We start from the raw sequence: 22,520 nt of genomic DNA, 5'->3' as shown, positions 1-22,520 counted from the left end.
CAGGACAGGCTTGTCTGGGGGAGAAATATTTAATAGAGGTCAAATGAAGACCTGAAGGATGAATAGATGTCAGATGATGAATGAGGAGGATAAACATTTGAAATATAGAGAACAGCATGTGCGAAGGCCCTGAGGCAGAAAAGAATTTGGTTTGTTTGAAGAGTTGAGTCAAGGCCAGTGTGGCTGGAATTCAGTAAGTGACAGAAAGAGAGGGAGGAGATGGAAATGGGGCTGGAGAGGCCAGATCAGGTAAAGCCTTGTAGGCCATGTTACAGAGTTGAATTTTATCCTAAGTGTAGTGGACAGTCACTGGAAGATTTTAAGAAGGGGAGTAGGTGACATGATCCAATTGAAGTGGAGGATGAATTGGAGGGGTCTGAAAGTGGAAGAAGGTAGATGAATTAGGATAGTCAGGGAGAGGGATGATGATGGCTATGACCAGGTGGGATCCCAGGGGTGATGTGGAAAGAAAGGTAGCTTTGGGATACAGCATTTGTGTATGGATTGGGTGTGAGCGAGAGGGAGCAGTCCTAATGATGCTGACATAATTATTTCCTCCTTGTGGACAAAGGGGAATTTGACAAAAGTTCTCTCAGAACTACAAAGTACAAACTACACACACACACAAAAGTTAAAACTATGTGTTGTGGGCCGGCCAAGTGGCTCGGTTGGTTAAGGGCACAAGCTCTGAGCAACAGGGTCACCAGTTCGATTCCCACATGGGCCAGTGAGCTGCGCCCGAGCTGAGCTGCCACTGAGCTGCCAATAGGATGGCTCAGCTGGTGAGAGCATGTGCTTCTAACAATAAGGTTGCCAGTTCGACTCCCACATTGAACACAGCACCTTGAGCTGAGCGGCAGTGAGCTGCCAACCGGCAGGTGGATGGCTCAGTGGTTAGAGCATGTGCGCTTAGCAATAAGGTTTCCAGTTTGACTCCCGCATGGGATGATGGGCTACGCCCACCTTCAACTAAGATTGAACACGGCACCTTGAGCTGAGCGCCGCGAGCTGCCGTTGGGCAGCCGGATGGCAACTGGACTTGCAGCCGAGCTAGCTACGCCCTCCACAACTAAGACTGAAGGATAACAACTTGGCTGTTCCCCTTCCCCAGTTCCCCAACACTGTTCCCCTTCCCCAATTCCCCAATAAAAATCTTTAAAAAAATAAAAATTACAAAAACTATGTGTTCAAAAGAAAAGTGATGGGAAATGGCAAAGTTTTGATTCATTTTTTTTCTTGAGTTTCTGCAGTGAGTTTGTATTGTTTTTGTGTGAAAGAAACCATTAAGTTAAAAAAATCAGAGTGCTTTCCATGTGCCAGTCTTTGTGGAAAGGACTAGAAAAGGATGATTGGCCCAAACAAATAGTTTTCTGAACACTGTAGTGTTGGTGTTGTTTTTCCTCACTCGTGTTCTCTGTCGACCTCAGAGAATACAATGGCCCCCCACTCTCTGGGGCTGGTGCTGACCCCAGGTTGCGGGGAAGAGGGCTAGGAGGGGACTGCAGGTATCACCTTGGCTCAGCTGAGCCCTCTGTCCATCCCAGCCTCCTGGCCAGCCTTCCTGTAAACCCTGCGGGGGCATTTCTGGGGAGCTCATACTTGTCACTTCTTTCTTTCCACAGGTGGAAAAACTTGTGAAATATTTGGATCCCAATGACCTGGGGAGAATCAACTTCAAGGACTTTTGCCGGGGGGTGTTCGCCATGAAAGGTGAGGTCTTCTGGGGGAGGAGGTCCTAGGGGCTCTCAGGATCCTGTCCAGCTGCAGAGGCAGGCATGACTTGGATTTCAGCTCAGATTCCTCCCCACAGGGGTCCCCAGAGTCCAGAATAGGTTCCAGAAGTGGCTGTATCCCCATTGGGGCTGAGGGGTAGGGTCTTGTGCTCCTGGCGTGGGAGGGCTGTCTCTGATCCTCTGCCACGGAGTCCCACACCCGGTGCCAGGCATGACCGAATGGCCAGACAGCCATTTTTTCCCTTCCCATTGCCTGTCCCCTTGGGGATAGGGCCCCCTCTTTGCTTCCCTTTTCTCTCTCTTCCCCTCCCTGTCCCAAAGGAGGTCATCTCCGTCTAGCTGACCAAGCTCCTGAGGAGTCTCCTAGGACATGGGACTTGCAGTTTTAAAACCAGGAGAATTCTGGGCAAAACTGGACAGAGCTAATCACCCTGTCTCCCTTCCTCCCTTCTAAGTTGCCTTCGTTTGTTTCCTACTCCCTCTCCTTCTCTCAACTCCCCCCAATTCCTTCCTTTCCTCCTCGCACCTCCCCTTTAAGAAGGCAATATAAAATCCTCCTCTTTTTTCCCCAGTTCAAAGGCAGTTGTGAGAGCCCCCGGGAATATGGTGTCAGAATATGGCCACTCTTACTACCAACTGTTTGTTTGGAGGAAGGAGTGCAGGTCGCCCGCAGGTGGCTTGCGAAGGCGGCCCCCCTGGCTGCCGAGAGAGCACAGTTTACTCCCAGGAGTCCTGAGGCCTTCCTGTTACTTGTGAAGGAAGCCACAGTTCCCGGTTCCCTGTCTGTGTGGACAGGATGAATCAGATCAGGATGAATCCTTCTCTGTGGGGTACCCCAAGATCTTGGCAGGTGAGAAGGAAGCAGGAATTACTGCCATAGAGGTGAGGGGCAGAGGGAGATGAGCTGAGAGGTTGGGGGCACTGCACACAGCAGGTCCCCGATAAATGTTTGTGAATGGAGTTGACTCTATAGGGCCACCACTAACTGCACCTGTTATGTGCTCATGCTAGGTGCTTTGCAGGTTTTAACCTCCTCTGTCCCATATGATTTGGGGGCATTTGGCTGGGAACGAGGAGGAAGTGTAATTGAGTTAGCAGGAGGTGGAGCCATCCTGAAGGTGACCCTATCCCAGGTTCTGGAGTTTGCAGGGCTGCAGAGGGCCTCAGCTTCAGGGTAATATATACATTTGGAGTCCTTGCCAGCCAGGTAGGGAGTATTGTCTTACATCCCTTCCTCCAGGAAGGCCTCCTTGATTCCTTTCGCCCCCAACCTGCCCTCCACATCTGGGAGTCTCTTTTCTGTGTGTTCCCTGTTGGGGTTAGTCTCAGTGGAAAGACATCTGGAGAGCAAGGACCTGTCTCAACACCCTCCGCAGAGCCCTGGACCGGCTTCTGTACAGCCTGGGTGTTCCATCTCTGCCTTTGAATGATCAGCGGGCCTCCTGGAAACTCAGGCCACCTACCTTCCTATACAGCCCTTCCCACCCAAGACCTGTTAACCAGAAGCAAAGCTCCCATGCCAGGCTGAGGCTCTGATTCTCCACTGTCCGTCTGTCCATCCACAGGGTGTGAGGAGCTGCTGAAGGACGTGCTGTCCGTGGAGAGCGCAGGGACGCTGCCCTGCGCACTGGAGATCCCAGACTGTGTGGAGCAGGTAGGAGAGAGCGCTCGCAGGCCCCTCCTCGCTCAGGAGGCACGGTGGCGCCTCCTGCGGCCCGCCTTCTTCTTGATCTTCTTGCCTTGGCTTCATGTTTTTTGGCATCTAGGAGCCCTCGAGCCTCCTCTGAGGACCCTTTGGCTTCAAAGTCAAGAAATCATTTTTGGAACCAGGGCAATGAAGCCCCTTGGGAAGAGCCACAGCAGAGCATGTAGGGCCTGGGGGAGTCCTCACAGAGCACCTTTACTCTCCCTCTGTGGTACCAAGCAGAAACTGAGCCCAGAGAGGGAAAGTGACAGGTTCAGGGTCAACAGCAGGCAAGACGACAATATTTTTCTTTTCTCCTGTGCCATACCCCGCTGAGCTGACAGGTCCTTGTGTGTGGGTTTTGTTTGTTTTTTTTTCTAAACAACAACCACCAGCTCCCCAGTTCTCTGACACCAAGTAGGTGTCCAGCAACTCAGTTCAATTCTGACACCAACTACCCAGAGTTTGTACAGACCCAGGATCAAGGACTCAGTCCCACAAGGTTGCCCCACTTGGGGGGGCAGCCATAAATGGGGTGCTCATGCTCCCTGTACCTCTGCTGGTTGACTGCAAATGTGGGAGTTCCCATGACCCTGCTCAAGTTCAATAATTCACTAGAACAACTCACAGAACTCAGGAAAATGCTATACGTCCAGCCAAATGAACTCAAAAAGCATCTGGAGGCGTTGGCTAGAAATAAATGAAAAGATTTATTCAAGGGTCTTAGGGTTTGCAAACTGGAAGCACAACTAGGCAGTACCTAGAAGTGTTCCAAGGAAGAAAGAAAAGCTGATAGTTCTTACAGTAAAAAATTTCATTCTTGAGAAGAATCCGCCCTTCATTCTGAGCCTCTGGCTTGGTCGGAGATGGCAATCCTGTCGATGTCTGGTGGTCTGGATATGTGAACATTCTTTCCTTAGTCCTTCAGGGGGCAACTAGAGGGTATCTGGAGGTTTATATATGCCTAGGCTGTATATCTAGGCATTGATGCAGGACTGGAAAGTTCAAAAGTTCAAGTTCCCAGGCTTAGTTAGAACAAGAATAGAATAATTTTCTCATGCCTCGATATACTGATTTTAGTAATCTAGCAGCTGGACTATAATGACTCCATTTTATTTCTTCACTCTTCCTCGTTATGATGATTGGTTGATAATAAAGGACAGAACGGAACAGCCAATGGGAAGGATGCACAGGACCAGGTATGGGGGGTGGGTACAGAGAGTCCATGCTCTCTCCAGGCACACTGCCTTCCCGGCACAGCCGTGTGCTCATCAGCCTGGAAGCTCTCTGAATCTCACTGTTCAAGAGATTTTTTTTTTTTGAAGATTGTATTGGGGAATTGAGGAAGGGGAACAGTGTTGGGCATTGGGGAAGGGGAACAGCCAAGTTGTCCTTCAGTCTTAGTTGTGGAGGGTGCAGCTAGCTCAGCTGCAAGTCTAGTCGCCATCCGGCCACCTGTCAGTGGATCGTGGCCTCTCAGCTCAAGGTGCCGTGTTCAATCTTAGTTGCGGGTGGGCATAGCCACCATCCCATGCAGGAGTTGAACAGAAACCTTGTTGCTAAGAGCGCACGCTCTAACCACTTAGCCATCTGACCGCCCGTCAGCAGCTCAAGGCAGCTCAGCTTAAGGTGTTGTGTTCAATCTTAGTTGCGGGTGGGTGTAGCCCATCATCCCATGCGGAAGTTGAACCGGCAACCTTATTGTTAGGAGCATATGCTCTTGGGTGAACTCTCTTCTGCCCTCCACGTAGTTCTGGCCTTTACAGGTGGCATCAAGCAAGATGGTGACTGATCGCCGGACACAGTGAATAGCCTTGTTGGTGAGTGCCTGGTGGTGTAGCTTGGTTGACCTGAACTCTGATTCTCACCATGGGCTCCCATGAGCTGGCGGGGAAATGGGGGGAGAGTTCAGAGGTCAGCCCACTAGGCCACTGGGCTCCTGTGGTGATGGGTTGTGAAGGGCTAGAGGCCTCCGGCCCTGTGACGGAAATGAGTCCCCTTACAGCCTCAGGTTCCTGTAATGTTCAGCTCTGGGTTCCATTTGGCTGAAGACCAGGATGGGCAAGACCACAGCTCCTCAGGTCGGGGACATTGAGGGGGCCAGCCTGGGGACAGGTCCTAATCCTATAGGTCTGGCCCTCAGTGCCCTGCTGTGTCCCAGCTGTCCCCTAGGGGTCAGCTTAAGACTGATGAGAGCCTGGATCACTCCGGGCTTCCCAGGAGCTGCTAGGGGATGAAATGCGAGGAGTGGCTTGGGGACTGTGCAGGGATGACACATGATGGGACAACATCAGCAAGCCCCCCTTTCCTTCCTGCCCTCGGGTGGGATGAAGACCTCTGACATTACCACTGATGAGGGTCATAGTTAAAATAGCGTAATGCTTTGGGGTTGGCTCGTGGTAAACAGTTGCACACCTGGCATCTAAGGGCACCCCGCCCTGCTCACCCCTTTCCCAGACCTCATGAACCCCTGCCATTGGACTGTCACAGCAGGGGCTCTCAGCCTGCTTTCCAGACTTGCAGACCAATGCAAGTTGATCTGGGGCAGGTGGCACCTGCGATGCACCAGTTCTTGAACGTACTGGATGTCACCCTGCCTGTGTCCTCAGATCCTGTGGTACCCTGGCACAAAAAAAAAACCTCGTTGAAAGCTTAATAAACCCAACGTTTGGGCGGGTTTCCCAATGCAGGGAATTTGAGTTTGGCCAGAGGGAATGCTGCGTGTCTCCAGTGTCCACAGAGGGTGTTCAAAGCTGAGGTCTCAGGAAGTACCTGGGAGTCCCTCTTGAGGCTGGTTTGCTCAGCAGCTGCCCACTGTGCTCCCTTTTTTCACAGCCCCCTCATCCATATGGTGAAGGGTGGGGGCATGGGCAGGCGTGGAGAGCACCCCGAGGCTTCAAAGGCTAGGGGTTGGTGAGGTGAAACCTAACCCCACAAGTGCTATAAGACCCTGGGCCCTTCGTAATTCTCCCCCATGGGCTGATTATTAGGGAACACCATAAAACAAATAGGGCATCAAGCCACCTGTTCCTGTGTAACAGCCATCTCAGCAAAGGGTGTCACCATCCATCCAACCCCCAAGCCAGAAAGCTATCCTTGATGCCCTCACATCCAGCTGGCCTTTAGTCCTCTGGTCCCCACTCACCCTCTTTGTCCTTCTCTCACTGCCACCTACTGGCTCTCTTCATGGTCCCCAGCCTTTCTCTCTCCAGACCCACATTCCACAGTTGCCTCAGGATCTTCCTAAGGAGCTGCTCCGATTGTGTCTCAGCCCCTTTCTGTGGGTCCCCATCACCAATGGGGTAAAATCCACTGAGAGCTCCTACCCACTTCTCCAGCCTCATCTCTCAGCACAGTACATCTCACATCCCAGGATTGGTGACGCCCATCTTGCTCCTGCAAGACTTTGTACAAGTTGTCTTTCTCCTTGATGTCCTCCATCCACTGTCCCGGGCCTAAGTTCTGCTCATCACTTAAGACTTCCATAGGCACTCCCCCTCCAGGAAGCCTCCCCTGGTTCCCTGTGCCCCAGCTTGCCCTCCAGCCTGGAGGAGGACCTACACTGAGCTTCTGTGGGTCCCTGTGCCCTCTGTCATTGTCTTAACCTCACCCTCCAGGATGGCTCCCTGTTCCCTGTACAGTGACACCGTTTCGCCTCGTGGTAGCAGGGCTCAAGCTGAGCTTGCCTCCTCACACCCAGCACAGCAAACACAGTGAACATACTTATCCATGCTCCATAGACCCTTGCTCTAAGTATTTCTAGGAGTAGAAACCTAGACATGGATTTGTTGTATTGAAGGGTATGCAGATTTTTGAAATATTATTTTAATAGATGTGGCCAAGTTTTTCTTCCAAAAAGATGGTACCAATTATATCATCCAATCATATATGAGAATGCCCAATTCCTCACCCCTTCGCCAACCCTGGAAGTTCTCCATCTACCTGCAAGTCTTCCCTTCACTCTTCTCCCCTCCTTTCTCCAATCTCAACAATACGATGGAGAGAAGCTCATTCTCACTTTCATTTGTGTTGCTGTTTACTAGTGAAGTAGATGTTTCCTATCTTCACTGGCCCTTTGGAGTTCTTCTTTTGTGAATTGCCTATTCATAGTCTTTGCCCATTTTCTGTTGGGTTGTTTGTCTTTTCCTTATTGATTTATAAGAAGCGTAAATCTTTATGCATTTTGCTTATATTTTCATTTTGGTTTTGATATTTTTTAATAGACAAAATTTTTAAATTCCAGTGTAATCATTATCAATCTTTTTATACCATTTACATGTTGTATATTATTTTGTGCCATCTGTACCTCAAGGCTATACACATATTCTCCTATATATTTTTTTCAAATACTTTTAGACCAAGTATTTATGCTTAGCTTTTTGATCCACCTGGAGCATATTTTTGGTTTTGGTGAGGACAATAGCTGGCATTATTATTTTCCACATGTTACCAGCTGTTCAAGTTCCTTCTGTAACCTCTTTCGTTAGTCATTTGAAATTTCACTCCTCTATTGTTTGCTAAATTTTCTTGTAAACATGGGTTTGTTTCTGGAGTTGGGTTTGTTATGTGGATCTATTTGTCTACCTACTTCTAAGCCCAAACCACAGTTTCAGTTACTCTTGCATTTATAGTTTGATATCTGATAGAGAAAGCCTCCCTCATCATTTAAAAAAATTTTTTTTTCTTACATATTTTGTCTTCCAGAATAGTCTCTTGGGGTCAAATTCAATTAAAAATCCTGCTAGAGATTTTGTTTAAAATTTGTATATCAGTTGAAGGCAATTGGCTTCTTTACAATATTGAGTTCTCTCATCCAGGAACACAGTATGTCTCTTCATTTATTCTGGCCTCTCTTTATGCCCTTCAGGAAAGTCTAACGATTTTTCTCAAATAGGTTCTGCCCATTTCTTTGTAAGGTGACTATCGTTTAGATTTTCTGTTGTTATGCGTAGGATCTTTTTGCTGTGATATTTTCTAATTGGTTATGGCTACTATATAGGACAGGTTTTCATTTTTGGTGTTGATCTTGTCATGACAACCATTCTAAACTCCCTTATTAGTTCTAATAGTTCATTTTTGTACTATTTTCCAACCTGCTTAATCTACGTAACAATGTAGCCATATTCTTTTTCTGCATCAATTTAAATGGCTACATAATAGTTCCTCCCATGAAGACAGCCAGGTTTATTTACCAGTTTCTTATTATTGGGCATCTATATTTTTTTAACCTGAATTTGCAATTAACAGAAGTAGTGTAATAACCATTCTTGTAGCTCAGTCGTTCCCCACAGCACTAATCATTGCTTTAGAATAAGTCAGAGGTTGGCAAATTACAGTTGCCATCGGCCAAATTGAGCAGCCTGTTTTTGTAAATAAAGTTTTATTGGAACACAGCCCCACTCATTTGCTCACCTCTTGACTATGGCTGCTTTCACACTACGATGGCAGAGCTGAGTGGTTGCCACAATGCTTTACGGTCCGCAGAGCTTAATGTATTTACTATTTGCCTTTTACAGAAAAAGTTTGCCAAACTTTGGGATAAATTCTGATAGGTAGAAACTGTTTTATCAAAAAGATGCAAATCTTAAAATTTCTAATACATCTGCCAAATTCTTTTCCAGGAGAGTTGTCTCAATGACTCTCCCATCAGGGTTGTGTCAGATACCTACTGCCCTTTTGACCCTGGATGTTACTGATTTCTCAAATCTTTCCAATTTGAGAAGCTAAAATTAAAATTGCTGTTTTGAATTGCAATGTGGTTGAACTTCTTAAATTATATTTATTGGTCATTAGGAGTTCTTTCTTCATGAATTGCCTGTTCACGCTCTTCACCTTGGTTTTTATGGATGTGTTCATTTTCATGGATTTGTAAGAACTAGAAATATTAACTTTTCACATACAATACAAACATTTTTTTTCAGCTTGTCACTTATTTATTCATTCATTTATTTACTTATTTATTTATATATTTATTTATTTATTTTTAACTTTTATAAGCATTTATTTGAGCCAAACAGACCACATATGACAGGGAGCAAGATTTCAAATGCTCTGAAGAATAACAGTTTTGCAGCCTCTTTTATACATTTGAAATTAAGGAGGAAGGTCGGGAAGATTACGTGGAGGTGGGAGAAAGCAAGGTGGGGATTGAAGTATAGGATAGTTAACGAGGTTATGTGCTCTCTTTAGGGTGGTTAGGGCTTACTTCAAAGGTGTGTTAACCTAACCTAGATGCACAGACACAATGGACAGGACTTGCTTATGGCAAAGACAAACGTTTTACTAAAACGTTATGTGCCTCGGGTGTGACTACCTTGTCATTTATTTTTAACTTAGTTTTATGAGAGCAGATTAAAAAAAACAAATTTATAGCCAACTCATAAATCTTTTCCATTATAGCTTCAGCCTTTGGTGTAATGCTTAGAAAGGTTTTCCCACCCAAGGCTGTGAAACTATTCTATTTTATTTTTATTTTATATATTTAGTTTTTATGTTTAAAGCTTCGATCCACGTAATGAATTTTGATGTCTAGAGTGAAGTAAGAATCCAATTTTCCTTTTTTTTTCCCCTCAGCCCCTCTTACCCTCCCTCCCGCTCACCTCACCTCACCTCACTTCACCTCACAGGAACCACAAGCTCTTTGTAAGGTTATGCTCAAGCGGTCCCCTGATGGCAAAACAAATGGGGTTTGCTGGGAACCCAGACTTCAGCCTGAGCCCAAATGGGCTCTTCTGCTCATATTCAGAAGAAGATTTGCCAAACCCCAGTCTTACTAGAACATCTTTTAAAAATCCACTCTGTGCTTCTCTCTAGAATTGGCTTGGGGGCACTTATGGCCTAGAGGTCCAAGTCCATGGTTGCTTAATTTCATCCATCCCAAAGCAAGCATTTCTAAAGCCACTGTGACAGCAGCACTTTTAAATTCTAAAAATACTTTTTCTGACAAACAGAGCTCTGACTCAGCTGTGCTGGTGGAGGTGTGGGTGGTGGTACCAAGCTTGACTGGTGTGGTGAGGCGGAAGGGAGGCCTTACTTGATCCGTTCCGCTTATATTATATATGGGCCCAGTATTTTTCCTGTGTTCCAAAACCCCCTTCCTCCAAAAAGAAAAAGTGATTTCCTTATCCCAAGCCTCAGAGTTTCTGTAAGAATAAAACCATCTTTGAATCGTATCTTTGGGAGGTAACTGAACTCTGAGTAAAGCAAAGGTGGTTGGGGCACAAACAGAGCAGATGTTGAAGCCCTTTGTTCCTTCTCTCTGGTCGGCCCTGGACTTTCTGTTCCCCACCCCCACCTCCGCCCCCACCATATCCCTGCCCTGACCACCCCTCCCCTGAGAAGGCTGGGCTGAGTGGGGACAGTCTAACCCGACCCTAATGCTCAAGTTCACACATATCATTAGAGGTTAGACTCGCTGAGTTAAAGTTCAAGCAAACTTTAGAGAGTGGCTATTTACATTCTGTCTTTTTTTTTTTTTTTTTTAGCTGAGCCATCCTGCCACTTTTTGGCAGCTCAGCTCGGGCCGGGACTCGAACCAGTGACCCTGTTGCTCAGAGCTCGCACTCTTGAGTGAGCTCTTAACCAACTGAGCCACTCAGCAGGCCCTACATTCTATCTTTTTAAAGCTGAGCAGAAGGGGGAAGGTGTGGTTTAACTAATCTGTAGGATATTAACCAATTTTGTATCTCACTTTGCAGTTTTATTTCAGCATTCTTTCCTTCATCGACTACACATACTTTTTTTGAGAAGATTTTATTGGGGAATTGGGGGAGGGGAACAGTGTTGGGGAATTGGGGAAGGGAAACAGACAAGTTGCTGTCCTTTTGTTCTTTGGTCTAGTTGTGGAAGACTCCGCTTCATTGGCCCATGTTGGTATGATTATTGCACTCTTCCCTGCTGAGGCAGTTGGTTGCTGGCCATTGGACAGCGGCTCACTGCGGCTTACGGTAGCTCACGGCAGCCCACTGCAGCCCCACTGCAACCTGTGCTGTCGCTGGCCCCTCACAGCAGCCCAGCTCCAGGTCGAGCTGTTGTTCACAATCTTAGCTGTAGAGGATGCAGCTTACTGGAGCATGTGGGAATTGAACCGGCAGCCCTGTTGTTCAGAGCTCACGCTCTTACCAATTGAGCCACTCTGCCAGCCCCGACTATACATACTTTCATCTGTCCCATCCTCCTTTGAAGCAGCTACCCCAGCCTGCTGATTCCCTCAGTAATGAGTCAATAAATTTTGACATAGGTAACTATGGGAAAACACATCCCATCCCATCCCGTCACGACAGATGTTAGTTCTCAGAAACAGCCCAGTCTAAACTAGTGGCTCTCAAATCTGGCTACACATTGGAATCATGTAGGGTGCTTTAAAAAAATCCTGATGCCTGGGTTCCACGTCCCAGAGATTATAATTTAATTAGTCTGGGGAGGGGTCCACTCATCTATTTTGAAAAGCTCCCCAGGTAATTCTAATGCACACCCAGGGTTGAAAGCTAATTGTCTAAACCAGGAGTTCTCAAACTTTGCCACATAGAATTACCTTTTAAGATTCTGGATACCCAGACAAGTTAACCCAGAACCTCCATGGGTCGGACCCATACCCGCATTTTTTTAATGCTCCTCGGGTGATGCTTTGAAGCCATGACCCAAACCATGTTCTGGATTCTGGCTAGTTCACCTTACCACTTCTTTTCCTAAGGATGGAATGCAGAGGCTGGGGTGGGGTGAAGATGCCCAATGTCTGGCCCAGCAAGTGTGCTTCTGGCCCAGCATGTGTGCTTCACAAATGGTGGCTGCCTTTTTCGCAAAGGCATCCTCGGGAGAGTGGTTTGGCATCGTAGGGCCCTGGTCTGAGGTGTCCGTCCCTGGAGAACCTGGCTGCCAGGGGCTCAGGGATGGAGCATTCCTGGGGTCCAGTGAGGCATGACTTTGCTTTTCTGGAGAGGCCCTGCAGAGGCCCCCCGGGACTCAGGTCAGCAGGGCCCGGGGTGCTCCATGTGTCGGAGTCTTGACAGAAATCTCATTGGGGAGTTCCTCCCCTGCCCCGCAGTTTAGGGCTTTCAGAGGGCTCAGCCTCCCACTACAGAAGGTGCAAGAATAGACAGTTGATGACATTGGCTTAACAAAGATCGAGCGAATTTACTTTTCCTCAAACTTTTTACTGTGATAATTTTCAATTTTCAGAAAAGTTGTAAGAGAAGTACAATAAATACCCACATATCTAGCACCCTAGACTCACCAATTGTTAACATGTTGTTAGTTTAGCTTTCTCTGCATATGTGTGCGTCTCTGTATATATACACACTTTTTTTTTTGCTAGTCTATTTGAAAGTGTTTTGCAGACATTATGACACTTACTTCTTAAATACTTGACCATTCCTAAGAGCCAGGATATCCTCCTACATACCACAATATGGTTATCATTTGTGGGAAATTTAACATTGACTCCATATGCAAGTTTTCCAATATTTTTATAGCTTTTGTTTTTGGTCTCGGATCGAATCCAGGATTACACATTACATTTAGTTGTCATGTCTCTTTCGTCTCCATTAATCTAGAATAGATTCTCAGCCTTATTTTTTTTTTCTACCCTGAATGACATTGACATTATTCATTCAAGCCATTTGCTCCAGCGAATGCCCTTCAATTTGGATTTGCCCTTACTGATTGTTTAGTCCTTTGTGGTAGTACAATCGAAATCCAAATTAAAATGAGGTGGTGAGGAAGGGCCCAGGAGGGGGTTTCTGTGTTTCTTTTCCCCCAAACACATTAAAAGTGCCTATCCTTGGTGCCCACTCAGTTTTCCCAGCTGCAAAGCAGCCAGCAAGTGGGGTGTGGAGGCGGGCAATGGGGGAGCCCCACAGGGTGGAGGGACTTGTCTGTGTGGGGCAGAGTGTCTGCTCCTTGGCACCTGTCTCCGGAAGTGGGAGGAGGCAGCAGGCCTTGGTGCTTGCTGGTGCTGAGAACATGCTGTGGGCTGCGTGGGTATCTGCGTGTATGGTGAATAGTGAGGAGACGTGGGTCCTTGCTCTGTGGCTGTGGCCACATCATCCTCTCAATCTTTGCACAGCTGCCGTCCCATCCTTCAAGTTTCAGCACAAATGTCACCTCCTCAGAGAAGCCTTCCCTGACCACTCATCTCACCACCCACATCATCCACACCCCGTTCCTGTCACTGTCACAACACCCCGCCCATTTCCTTTAGAGCATGCACAATCTTAATCATCTAGGAGGTGTGTCTCGTCTGTCTCCCGCAGTGGACTAAGTGCCATGGGTCAAGGAGTTTGCCTGCCTCTTTCACTGCTCGCCCTCAGCACCCAGCATGGTGCCTGGCACTGAGATGCTGTTGGTACATATTTGTTGCATAATCGGGTAAATGTGGAAGGCTAACTCTGTGGCAGGGAGGGATGGGTAGGCTTTCTGCCACCTTGGAGCAGGTGGGGGACACCGCCACCCCCACCCCCTGCAAAGGCTGTGAAAAATCACACTCTGCCTGGGTGCTTCCAGGAGCTGAGAAAGGAGCTGGAAGGGAGGTGGCTGGTTGCTCTGACTTGCCCACCCTGCCTCTCAAACTTGAATGTGCGTTTGAATCACTTGGGGACTTAACCAAAATGCAGACTCTGATTCAATAGGTCTAGGGCCATTGGCCTGATTGCATTTCCTACAGGATCCTCGGTGGCGGTGGCCCTGCTGGTTGGGGACCACGTTAGCAGAGCTTTCAGTGACCTGTGGGTCCTGCCCCCAGCCTTCTCCTTAAATGCCACAGGAAGATGTGGAGAGAGCCAGAGGGTCTTTCCATGGCCACCTCTCTTCCTCCTCCTGCCCTCCCCAGCAAGTGTTGTTCCTAACAGTGGCTGTCACCTCCGCCTGTGGTGAGGCCCGCGAGGTTTCTGTCTGCACATTTCTGCTACTGTGACAGACAAGGCAGATTCTCTGCCAGGAATTGCACTCAGCCGCTTGCTTCTGTCATTGCTCTGTTTCCCCCTCAGTGCTCCTTTCATTAAGGCAGATGCATCGGGGATGTTGTGTCTGCCGACATCAGGCCAGCTCTCTGCCCCAATGCAGGATGGGACGGCTGACTCAGCTAGGAACTGGGAGGCGCTGCCATCCAAACCTGGAGGCTGAAGGGTTTCCAAGCTTTGATTCCAAGAGTAGGCACATACAGGGCCGGCCGAGTGGCGCGATGGTTAAGAACTGACTTGGGACGCCAGAGGGGCCCCCGTTCGGATCCCACATATGAGGGCCAGTGACACTGCCCTCCACAGCTAAGATGCTGAACAACAGCTCAACCTGGAGCTGGTCTGCCGTGAGTCGCCGGCGACGGCGTAGGCTGCAGCCCCTGTGGCAGTGGGTTGCCATGGGCTACCATGTGTAGCCAGCAGCCAGCGTGAGCGGCCAGCAGCCGCAGTGAGCGGCCGTCCAGAAGCCGGCGACTGATGTGTCTCGCCCGGGAAGAGCGCAATGATGGTGCCAACTTGGGCCAGTGAAGCAACGTCCTCCACAACTAGACTGAAGAACAAAACGACAGCAACTTGTCTGTTCCCCTTCCCCCAATTCCCCAGCGCTGTTCCCATCCCCCAATTCCCCAATTAAAAAATAATCTTTAAAAATAAAATAAAAAGAAGCTTAACTGTGCCTAAAAAAAAAAAAAAAAAGAGTAGGCACATACAGTCATGCCAGACTGGCCCTAGAGGCAAAGCGTTGATTTAAACATGGGGAGAGCATGGGCTCTGGGGTCTGAGGGTCCCCGGTTTGAATCCTGACCCTGTCACTTACTAATGGGGCCCCCCGAGCCAGTTACTTAACCTCTCTGTGCCTCACTTCCTTTCCTTGCTAAATGGAGGTTGTAACTGGTGTCTTCCTCTCAGGGTTATTATTATTATAAAAATGAAAAATGAAAAGGCCTGGAAAGCACTCAGCACCTAAAAAAATGCTAGAATCTCTCAAATCACAATGCATAGATTGTGCAACATATCACATAGATTGAATCCTTTTTGCCCCAGAGTTGCTAACAAGGTGCTGATAAACGATACCTGTATCCCAGGCCTCCTTCCACACCTGCAACCCATACCGACCCCGCTGCTCTTGCGCATCTAGGAAATTCAGCCCCTCATGGCCTTCCCAAGAATTGGTTCCGCCCCTCCAGTGTCAGACCCTTCTCACCTGAGGACATAAAAACCATACCTGCTGAGCCTGAGGGAGAATGCACAGATGTTTTATTAGAGCTACACAGCTGCTGCCACCCTGGTCATTGCTACACTCTCTTTCCTGACCAGGACAATGAAAATGGCTGAGAATGATGGAAGACACAGCATCAAGTCTGATTCGTGAGATGGAACTCTCTGTGTGCTCTGTGGGGGTTCCAGGCTGGTTGTAGTTGTCACCAGTCCTTTTCGATGATCAACACAGCACGCATGGGCAGGATGGGCACTGAACAACGCCCTGCCTCAGTGCCTTGCCTACCCCGCTTCGTGCGTACTCACTGTAGCTAGGTGGACAAAGAGGGCTCTCTTTTGACCACAGAGGCTGGGAAGCTGAGCATCTTCTCTACTCTGACCTGGCTGGACTTTACATCCAGAGCCCATTGCAGAGCGGTCACCTTTCCCACCTGGCCAGCCTGGCCTTCTTCCTGTGCTGCAACTTGGAACATTCTTTCTGTCCTCAAGGGAATTTTTAATCTAGGCTGAAAGGACCCCTGAGATGAGTGTGAGGGCCTTTATCTGCTGCGGTGAACAGTAGCTGACGCCTGGGCAGCGGCTGCACCTCAGCCCTGAATTTACAGGCAGGAGCTCAGCTGGATCGTGATAGGGGAAAAGTCGTCCTGAGGACACACTAACCCACATTCCTGTAGATTTTCCATTCCTGATACCGAGGTCCACGTCAGAAAGCACTGTTTCATCTTACCTTCTTGCAAAAACCTCTTCGCAAAACATACATATTTTTGTTATTCCCTTGGCTCAGCGTAAGGCAACCCTGAACAATAATAGTTCAATTTCCTTAAAATTGCTACTGGACACCTTTACCCTATTTGCAGCTTTCTCGTACACTTGGATCCCATATGTTCTTTTTAGGATTTTGCACCAGAAAAAAAATAGTCCTTCCTGATGAAATGACATCCTTCTCTCATCAGATGATAAAAATTGTAGTGTAATCGCCCCTTGCTTTCCCGTGTTTTGTCTTGGTAGTTAGAAAACAGCGCCAATGGTGAATCAATAACTTTCCATTCAGTTACCTCCTTTTGCTGTACGCATTTATTTTTATTAGTTCAACTGTGAACGTGTCTTTCATTGTAAATAATTTCACAGATGTCAACAACAAGAAAAACGAGTGTGTAGGCTATTGGGAAGGGTTATTCCAAGGAGGGGAAGGAATTATTGAAATAGGAGGGGAGAGACCACTGCAATAGGGAGAAAGCTCTGACCACAAGATCTTCAGGCTTCTCAAGGGTTAGGCAAAAGGGGTTTTCTTTATAGGGAGGAATAAACAAAGCTAGAAAGAACCCGTGTGAAGTGGGGCATGTCATGGGGAGTAGATCAGAGAATGTTTTACGCTGAGGCCAGCCTATGCTCGAGAGAGCTGTGAAGAAGGGGCTGAATGCTGACTCAGGCAAGGGTGAGCCGAAGGTCACTGACCCAGGGGAAGAAGGAACGCTTAATCCAAGTTTGGCTAACACACCTTTTGTTCTGGTCGATGATGTTCAAGGCCAAGAGTGGGAATTTGGAGGGTGGGAAGTGTTGTTTCCCAGGTCTCCCTTCATCTAAACTTTGCCCTCCCCAAGGGGCAGGGACCAGCCTCATCGATTGTTCTGCCCTGCCTGGTCCTGGGCCTGATCGAGTGCTCAGTCAGTGTTTGTTGACTGACTAAATGAGGGTCTCCCTAGAATCAGGAGCTGGCCTCTTTGGGAGGTCCAGAAACAAGCAGGCTGTTCTTCCGCCTCTTCCACGAGGGGTTCCCAGCTCCTGGCTGAGGCCCCCAACCCCTCCTTGAGGGGCTTCTAGCTCCCCCGTTTCCCTGAGAGTCCCTAGCTCCCAGCCTGCCCCCCACCCCGATCCCTTCTCTGAGGGGTCCTAATGCCCCATTTCCTCCCCCTCCTCCAGAAAGTACCCACCTCCGGGCAGTACTGCTGGTTCCTTTTCCCACCCCAGTCCCCTTCCCGGGGTGGGAGCTGGGCCCCCTTCTGCCTGTTTGCTGGGCCTGACCTCCCACAGGTGACCACACCCCTGCTGCTGCCTGGACCCTCTCAGCTTGTCTCTCTCTGTTTCTATGCCTGTGCTCTCTGTCCCTCTGTGTATGTTAGTCTCTTGACTTTTTGTTCCCCTTTCTCTGATTCTCTCTAAACATTTCTTCAGTATCCTTAAAATTGCTACACTCCATCAGTTCTTTCTAGCCATTCTCTCTCTGTCTCTCTCTCTCTCTGTGTCTCTGTCTCTCTCTCTCTCTCTGTCCTTCCTTCCCTCCCTGCCCGTCTTGGTCTTTCTCTCGCTTCTCTCCATCCCTTCTCTCTCTGGCCTACTGACATCTCCAGTCCCAGCAACAAGGCCTTCCAGTTGAACCCAGGTCTCAGCAGGAGCCAGACACAGGGCTGGGTGAGGGAGAGACAGATGGAGTGCCAGCCACACACAGGCACTTTACATGTGTGATCTCTAACTGCTACCCCACCCCCATTCTGTCTACTTAGCCTAAACCCAGCCAGGTAGGTACTATTATACCTATTTTACTGATGAGGGAGCTGAGGCTCCAAGAGCAAGCAGTTGAGTCGCTTGCCCAAGGTCTCAGGACTGCAGAGTGCAGCGCTAGGATTTTTAACCTCCACCTCTCTGATGCCAGATACCACAGAGAGCCAGTTCCGTGTCCACGTTTCCTGAGGTTTCTCAGGTTTCCCTGGCCTCTCTTCACTTCCCTTACCCCAACAGCCTAGGAGAAAGGACCAGAAGGACTCATTTGCCCTGAGGGGTTTGCATAACTCAGGTCAACTTATTGGAGCATCTGCATGGCATGGCTAGAGGACCATTCTGCCCAAAGGAATGAAACTATTCCAGGAGCAGGATGAGGCCTGGACTGAGGAGAGGAGGCAGAATTCCCCCAGCCTGGACATGGGCTCTGACCTGGGCAGAGAGGGTCCTAAAACCAAAACCTTTTGGTTGGGTGCAGGAAGCAGGTAACACAGAGATCCCCCCAGTGTGGGGCTAGGAGGGGTGGTTTAAAGGTGTTCCTCAGAAAGGGGGTCCTTTGCAAGGAAGTATGGGAAATACATCAAGGAAAGATGAGCCAGCTTCTGAGCTGCAGGACCTCTGGGAACCTGTGCACCTGTGGGACCCCCAGAAGGGAGGTAGAGGCAGTTCACTAAGCGTCTCTGCTCCTGGAACCCTTCATGTACCAGCATCTTTGTTACAGAAGTGCAGAACTGACTGGCTCTGTGGGTAGCCCAGGGTGTGATGTGGAAATTGTCTGAGGTATAGCTGCCACTTCGTCCCCAGAGGAAGCAGAAAGTGGCCTTACAATCACAGTGTAGGGTTTGGTCAACAGCTGTTAAACAGGGACCAAAAGGCTGCAGCTGCATACACAATCCTGCCTCTACCTACCAGCCGGGGTCACTATGCAACACACCTTTAAGGGGCATTCTTCTCATCACAGTCCATGGGAATGGTACCTCTTTGAATTGTGCAGTGCACAACCTGTGCAGCTGAACACGACAGTCCTGCTGTCCTGTTGCCGGAGAGTGGGCCCTTCTCAGCGCCATGTCTAGGTCCCTTGGTGTCTCAAGCCAAGAATTGAACGCGATACCGAGGCAAAGCAGTGAAAAAACGGTTTATTAGAAGAGAAAGTAGGGGCGGGCATAGGGGATGAGTGGGATCACAAGAGCAGGCACTTGGGGCTCACGCAGCCGGTGCAGCCCTCGTCCGGCGGGCGCAGCTTGCGCTGCTTGTGCTGCCGGATCTCACGCACCAGCGTGTAGAAGGCATCCTCCAGACCCCGGCGCGTCTTGGCCGAGGTCTCAATGTAGGGGGTGCCGTAGCTGCGGGCCAGCTCCTGCGCCTCCTGAGACTCCACAGTGCGTGCCGCCAGATCACATTTGTTTCCCACCAGCACCATGGGCACGTCGTCTGAACCCTTCAACCGTTTGATCTGCTCCCGGTACTGGTGGATGTCCTCGAAGGACTTGGTGTTGTTGACGGCGAACACGCAGAGGAAGCCCTCGCCGGTGCGCATGTACTGGTCTTGCATGGTGCTGTACTCCTCCTGGCCCGCAGTGTCCAGGATGTCCAGCACACACGTCTCCCCATCGATGACCACCTGCTTCCGGTAGGAGTCCTCGATGGTGGGGTCATGCTCTTCCACGAAGTGATACTGGATGAGCTGGATGGTCAGGGCACTCTTCCCCACGCCGCCAGCGCCCACCACCACGAGCTTATACTCAGTCATGGCGCCTCCAGGGACTCAGCACGAGGCACTGTGAGTTCAGCGAGCTGGTGAGAGAACAGAAGAGATGAGTAGAATGAGCAAGAGGCGGTCTTTTTCATTTTTTTTGTTTGTAGGTCCCCTGGATGGGGCTTACCTCCTGGCTGGCTCACCAAAATATGTTGCCTGGGAGTGGGCCTTTCTCCGCACGATGTCCAGCTCCTTGGTGTCTCCAGCAAACACCTGAATGAGATACCGAAACAAAGTAGTGAAAAAGCAGTTTATTAGAAGAGATAGTACACTTCAAAGAAATAGAAGCGGCCGAGCGGTAGAGCAGAGCTCAAGGGCCGTTATTAGAAGAGAAAGGACACTCCAGAGAGTTTGGAGCTTCCTTTGGAGGAGCTCAAAAAGGGCCTGACTGGCTAGGACTTGGAGTTTTTATTTTTATCCCTTTTTCTGTAGAACGGGCTGTTTCTCTCTGGGTGTGGGACCACTTGATTGGCATCTGTGCAGGTGGAGTAGGTATTTTGTATCCAATTGTTTCCCTGCAGGGGTGGGAAAAGATGAAGTTTTGGATGGAGAGGGGAAGTACCCTGGGGGTCCTTATGTGGGATGTACACAGACACAGAGACCCAATGTCTGCCTCTAACTGCCTGCCTTGTTTTCCCTTTGAGAGACTGATCCCCCCCCTGGGGTTCCCTGAGCCTGCAGTGGCACTGGTATAGGGCTCAGGACAGGGGGACACAGAGTAGACAGGAAATTGGTGGCAGCCACAGTGCTCTTTCCTGCTTCCCAGTCACCGCCAGCCCTCTCAGATGCCCTTCACAAAGCGGAGAAATCCTGGGCAGGAAGGTTGGCCCTCTGCCTCTCCAGGTACAGGCCCAGGCTGGGCTGGGACAGACCATTTTGCTAAGGCCTGACTTGGCGGAGTGGGGATGGGACACTTGAAATTCAGGTTTGGGATCCACTGAAAAATTCTTTGGGTCTGGTGGAGAAGCAAGCACATGGGAGACTTGTGTTTGATGCCTTGGCTGAATGGACGCTCCCTTGTTTAAAAAAAAAAAAGTGCATTTAAGTCAGGACTTGGCCCATCCTAAGTGGTCAATGGCTGCGATCCCTGGGAGGAGGTGGTGTGGTTTCCTAAGGAGAGAGTGGAGCTGGACAGAGAGGCCTGGGTCTCGGTCACAGCTCGACCCCCTCCTAGGGAGACTCTGGGCAAGTTCTATCACTTCTCCAGACCTCAGCTTGCTGTCTGTGGGGTGGGCTCAGGCTCCTTGTGAGGATTCAGGGAGGTGAAGTAGAAGCCCTTGGTGTTGGTTAGGATGTGCTGGAGCCTGACAAGAAGACAGCTCTAGAAACACTGGCAGCTAGAAATATCACTACTGCACTCCTATTTTCCAGCAAGAACCACTCCTTTCTTGGGGCTCTTCATATTTTTTTTCTTGCCTTCCATGATTGGAGGCAGCAGGTGGCTTTTTTTGCGGGGGGGGGGACTACTATTTCACAAAAACAAAATTGTGGGTTTTCATTTTTTTTAGTTACTTCACAGGAGCTATCACACCTAACTACAAAAGAACAACACTACTGTAAACCCTGGTTGGGTCACGTGCTGAGACTCCCAACCACGCACACCTACCCCAACCCACAACCACCTATAGCCATAGGCCACACACACACTCATGGCCCCTCTACCCACACCCCCAACAGACCCACACTACCCATGGGTCACCCTACCCATGGACCCTCATCATCCATGGGCCCCCACCTCCCTTGGACCCCTATCTACTGCCCCCCAACACACAGCTCCCCCACCAAACTCACAGCCTCCTCTACTCACAGCTCTACCTGTCTAATAAATACCTTGAGACCATTTGTCACAGAGGAACAGGTGTGCAGGTGAGGCAGAAAAGCACCACCCTCCGCACAACCCTGGGCCTGGCCTCTAACTCAGATCATCCCCTGTTCACACCTCCATATCCTCTTCACAGACCCCTCAGGCTGGTCCCTAAAATGCACAGATGAGGACCCCCACCAGGTTCCTGAGCCCTGCTGTAAGCCAAATGGTCAAACAAAAATAAATGGGTGCAGGACTCCTCAGAGTTCAGTATGTTGGTGTCCCTCAGGGCTGTCAGAGGGTGGTGAGACATGGCCAGGGGGCCCCTTTCTTCCCCTCTGGAGCGAGCATCTGGGGGAACTGCCATTCCCAACATTGTCAGCCCTTCCTACACAAAAGTGCGATCCATGGATATCATCATCTGGGAGCTTATTAGAACTGCAGAATCTGAGGCCAGACCTGCTGACTCTGAACCTGCACTTTAACAAGACCCCGGGTGACTCGATCATAGGCTCATTAAAGCCTGAGCCACACTCTTGCAGGTTACTGGGTCTCCACATGGTGGCAGGTTGCAAACTCCCTGGGGAACCTTAAAACCACTGATGCCTGCATCCCATGCCCAGATCCAGATGTAATTGGTCTAAAGTTTGGCATGGATGTGGCGTTTTAAAACCTCCTCAGGTGATGTTAACTGCAGAGAGGTTTGGGAATCATTGCTCTCGGTCTCATCACTGGACTGAGAAGGTGGTTGCTGGCCAGTGCAGGGATGGTGAACATCCCTGTCAGGAGGATCCTCTTGGAAATGTGCAGGGGAGCATTTAAGGCCTTGAAACTGCCCCACGGAGGCACAGGGACCACAAGACAACGTCCCAAGGTC

The 22,520-nt window shown here is 49.3% G+C and overlaps 2 protein-coding genes across 2 annotated transcripts in view; one reads left to right on the top strand and one right to left on the bottom strand.

Moving 5' to 3' along the window:
- The first annotated feature begins 225 nt into the window (after positions 1 to 225).
- RAB11FIP4 (RAB11 family interacting protein 4) overlaps positions 226 to 22,520 on the top strand; it is a 95,387-nt gene continuing 73,092 nt past the window's right edge. The window contains exons 1-3 of the mRNA XM_019646972.1: positions 226 to 249; positions 1,623 to 1,710; positions 3,299 to 3,387. Of these exons, the coding sequence (XP_019502517.1) occupies positions 226 to 249; positions 1,623 to 1,710; positions 3,299 to 3,387 (201 nt within the window). The remainder of the gene's footprint in view (positions 250 to 1,622; positions 1,711 to 3,298; positions 3,388 to 22,520) is intronic.
- Positions 19,264 to 19,869, bottom strand: LOC109385150 (GTPase HRas-like). The gene has a single exon (XM_019647086.1). It carries the CDS (start codon positions 19,831 to 19,833, stop codon positions 19,264 to 19,266), a length of 570 nt encoding a protein of 189 aa, XP_019502631.1. The 5' UTR covers positions 19,834 to 19,869.

This window comes from Hipposideros armiger, unplaced genomic scaffold (genome assembly GCF_001890085.2).
Source record: "Hipposideros armiger isolate ML-2016 unplaced genomic scaffold, ASM189008v1 scaffold_108, whole genome shotgun sequence".
NCBI classification, from domain to species: Eukaryota; Metazoa; Chordata; class Mammalia; order Chiroptera; family Hipposideridae; genus Hipposideros; species Hipposideros armiger.
The sequence above is the reverse complement of the archived record's forward strand: the minus strand, read 5'-3'. Positions and strand labels throughout refer to the sequence as shown.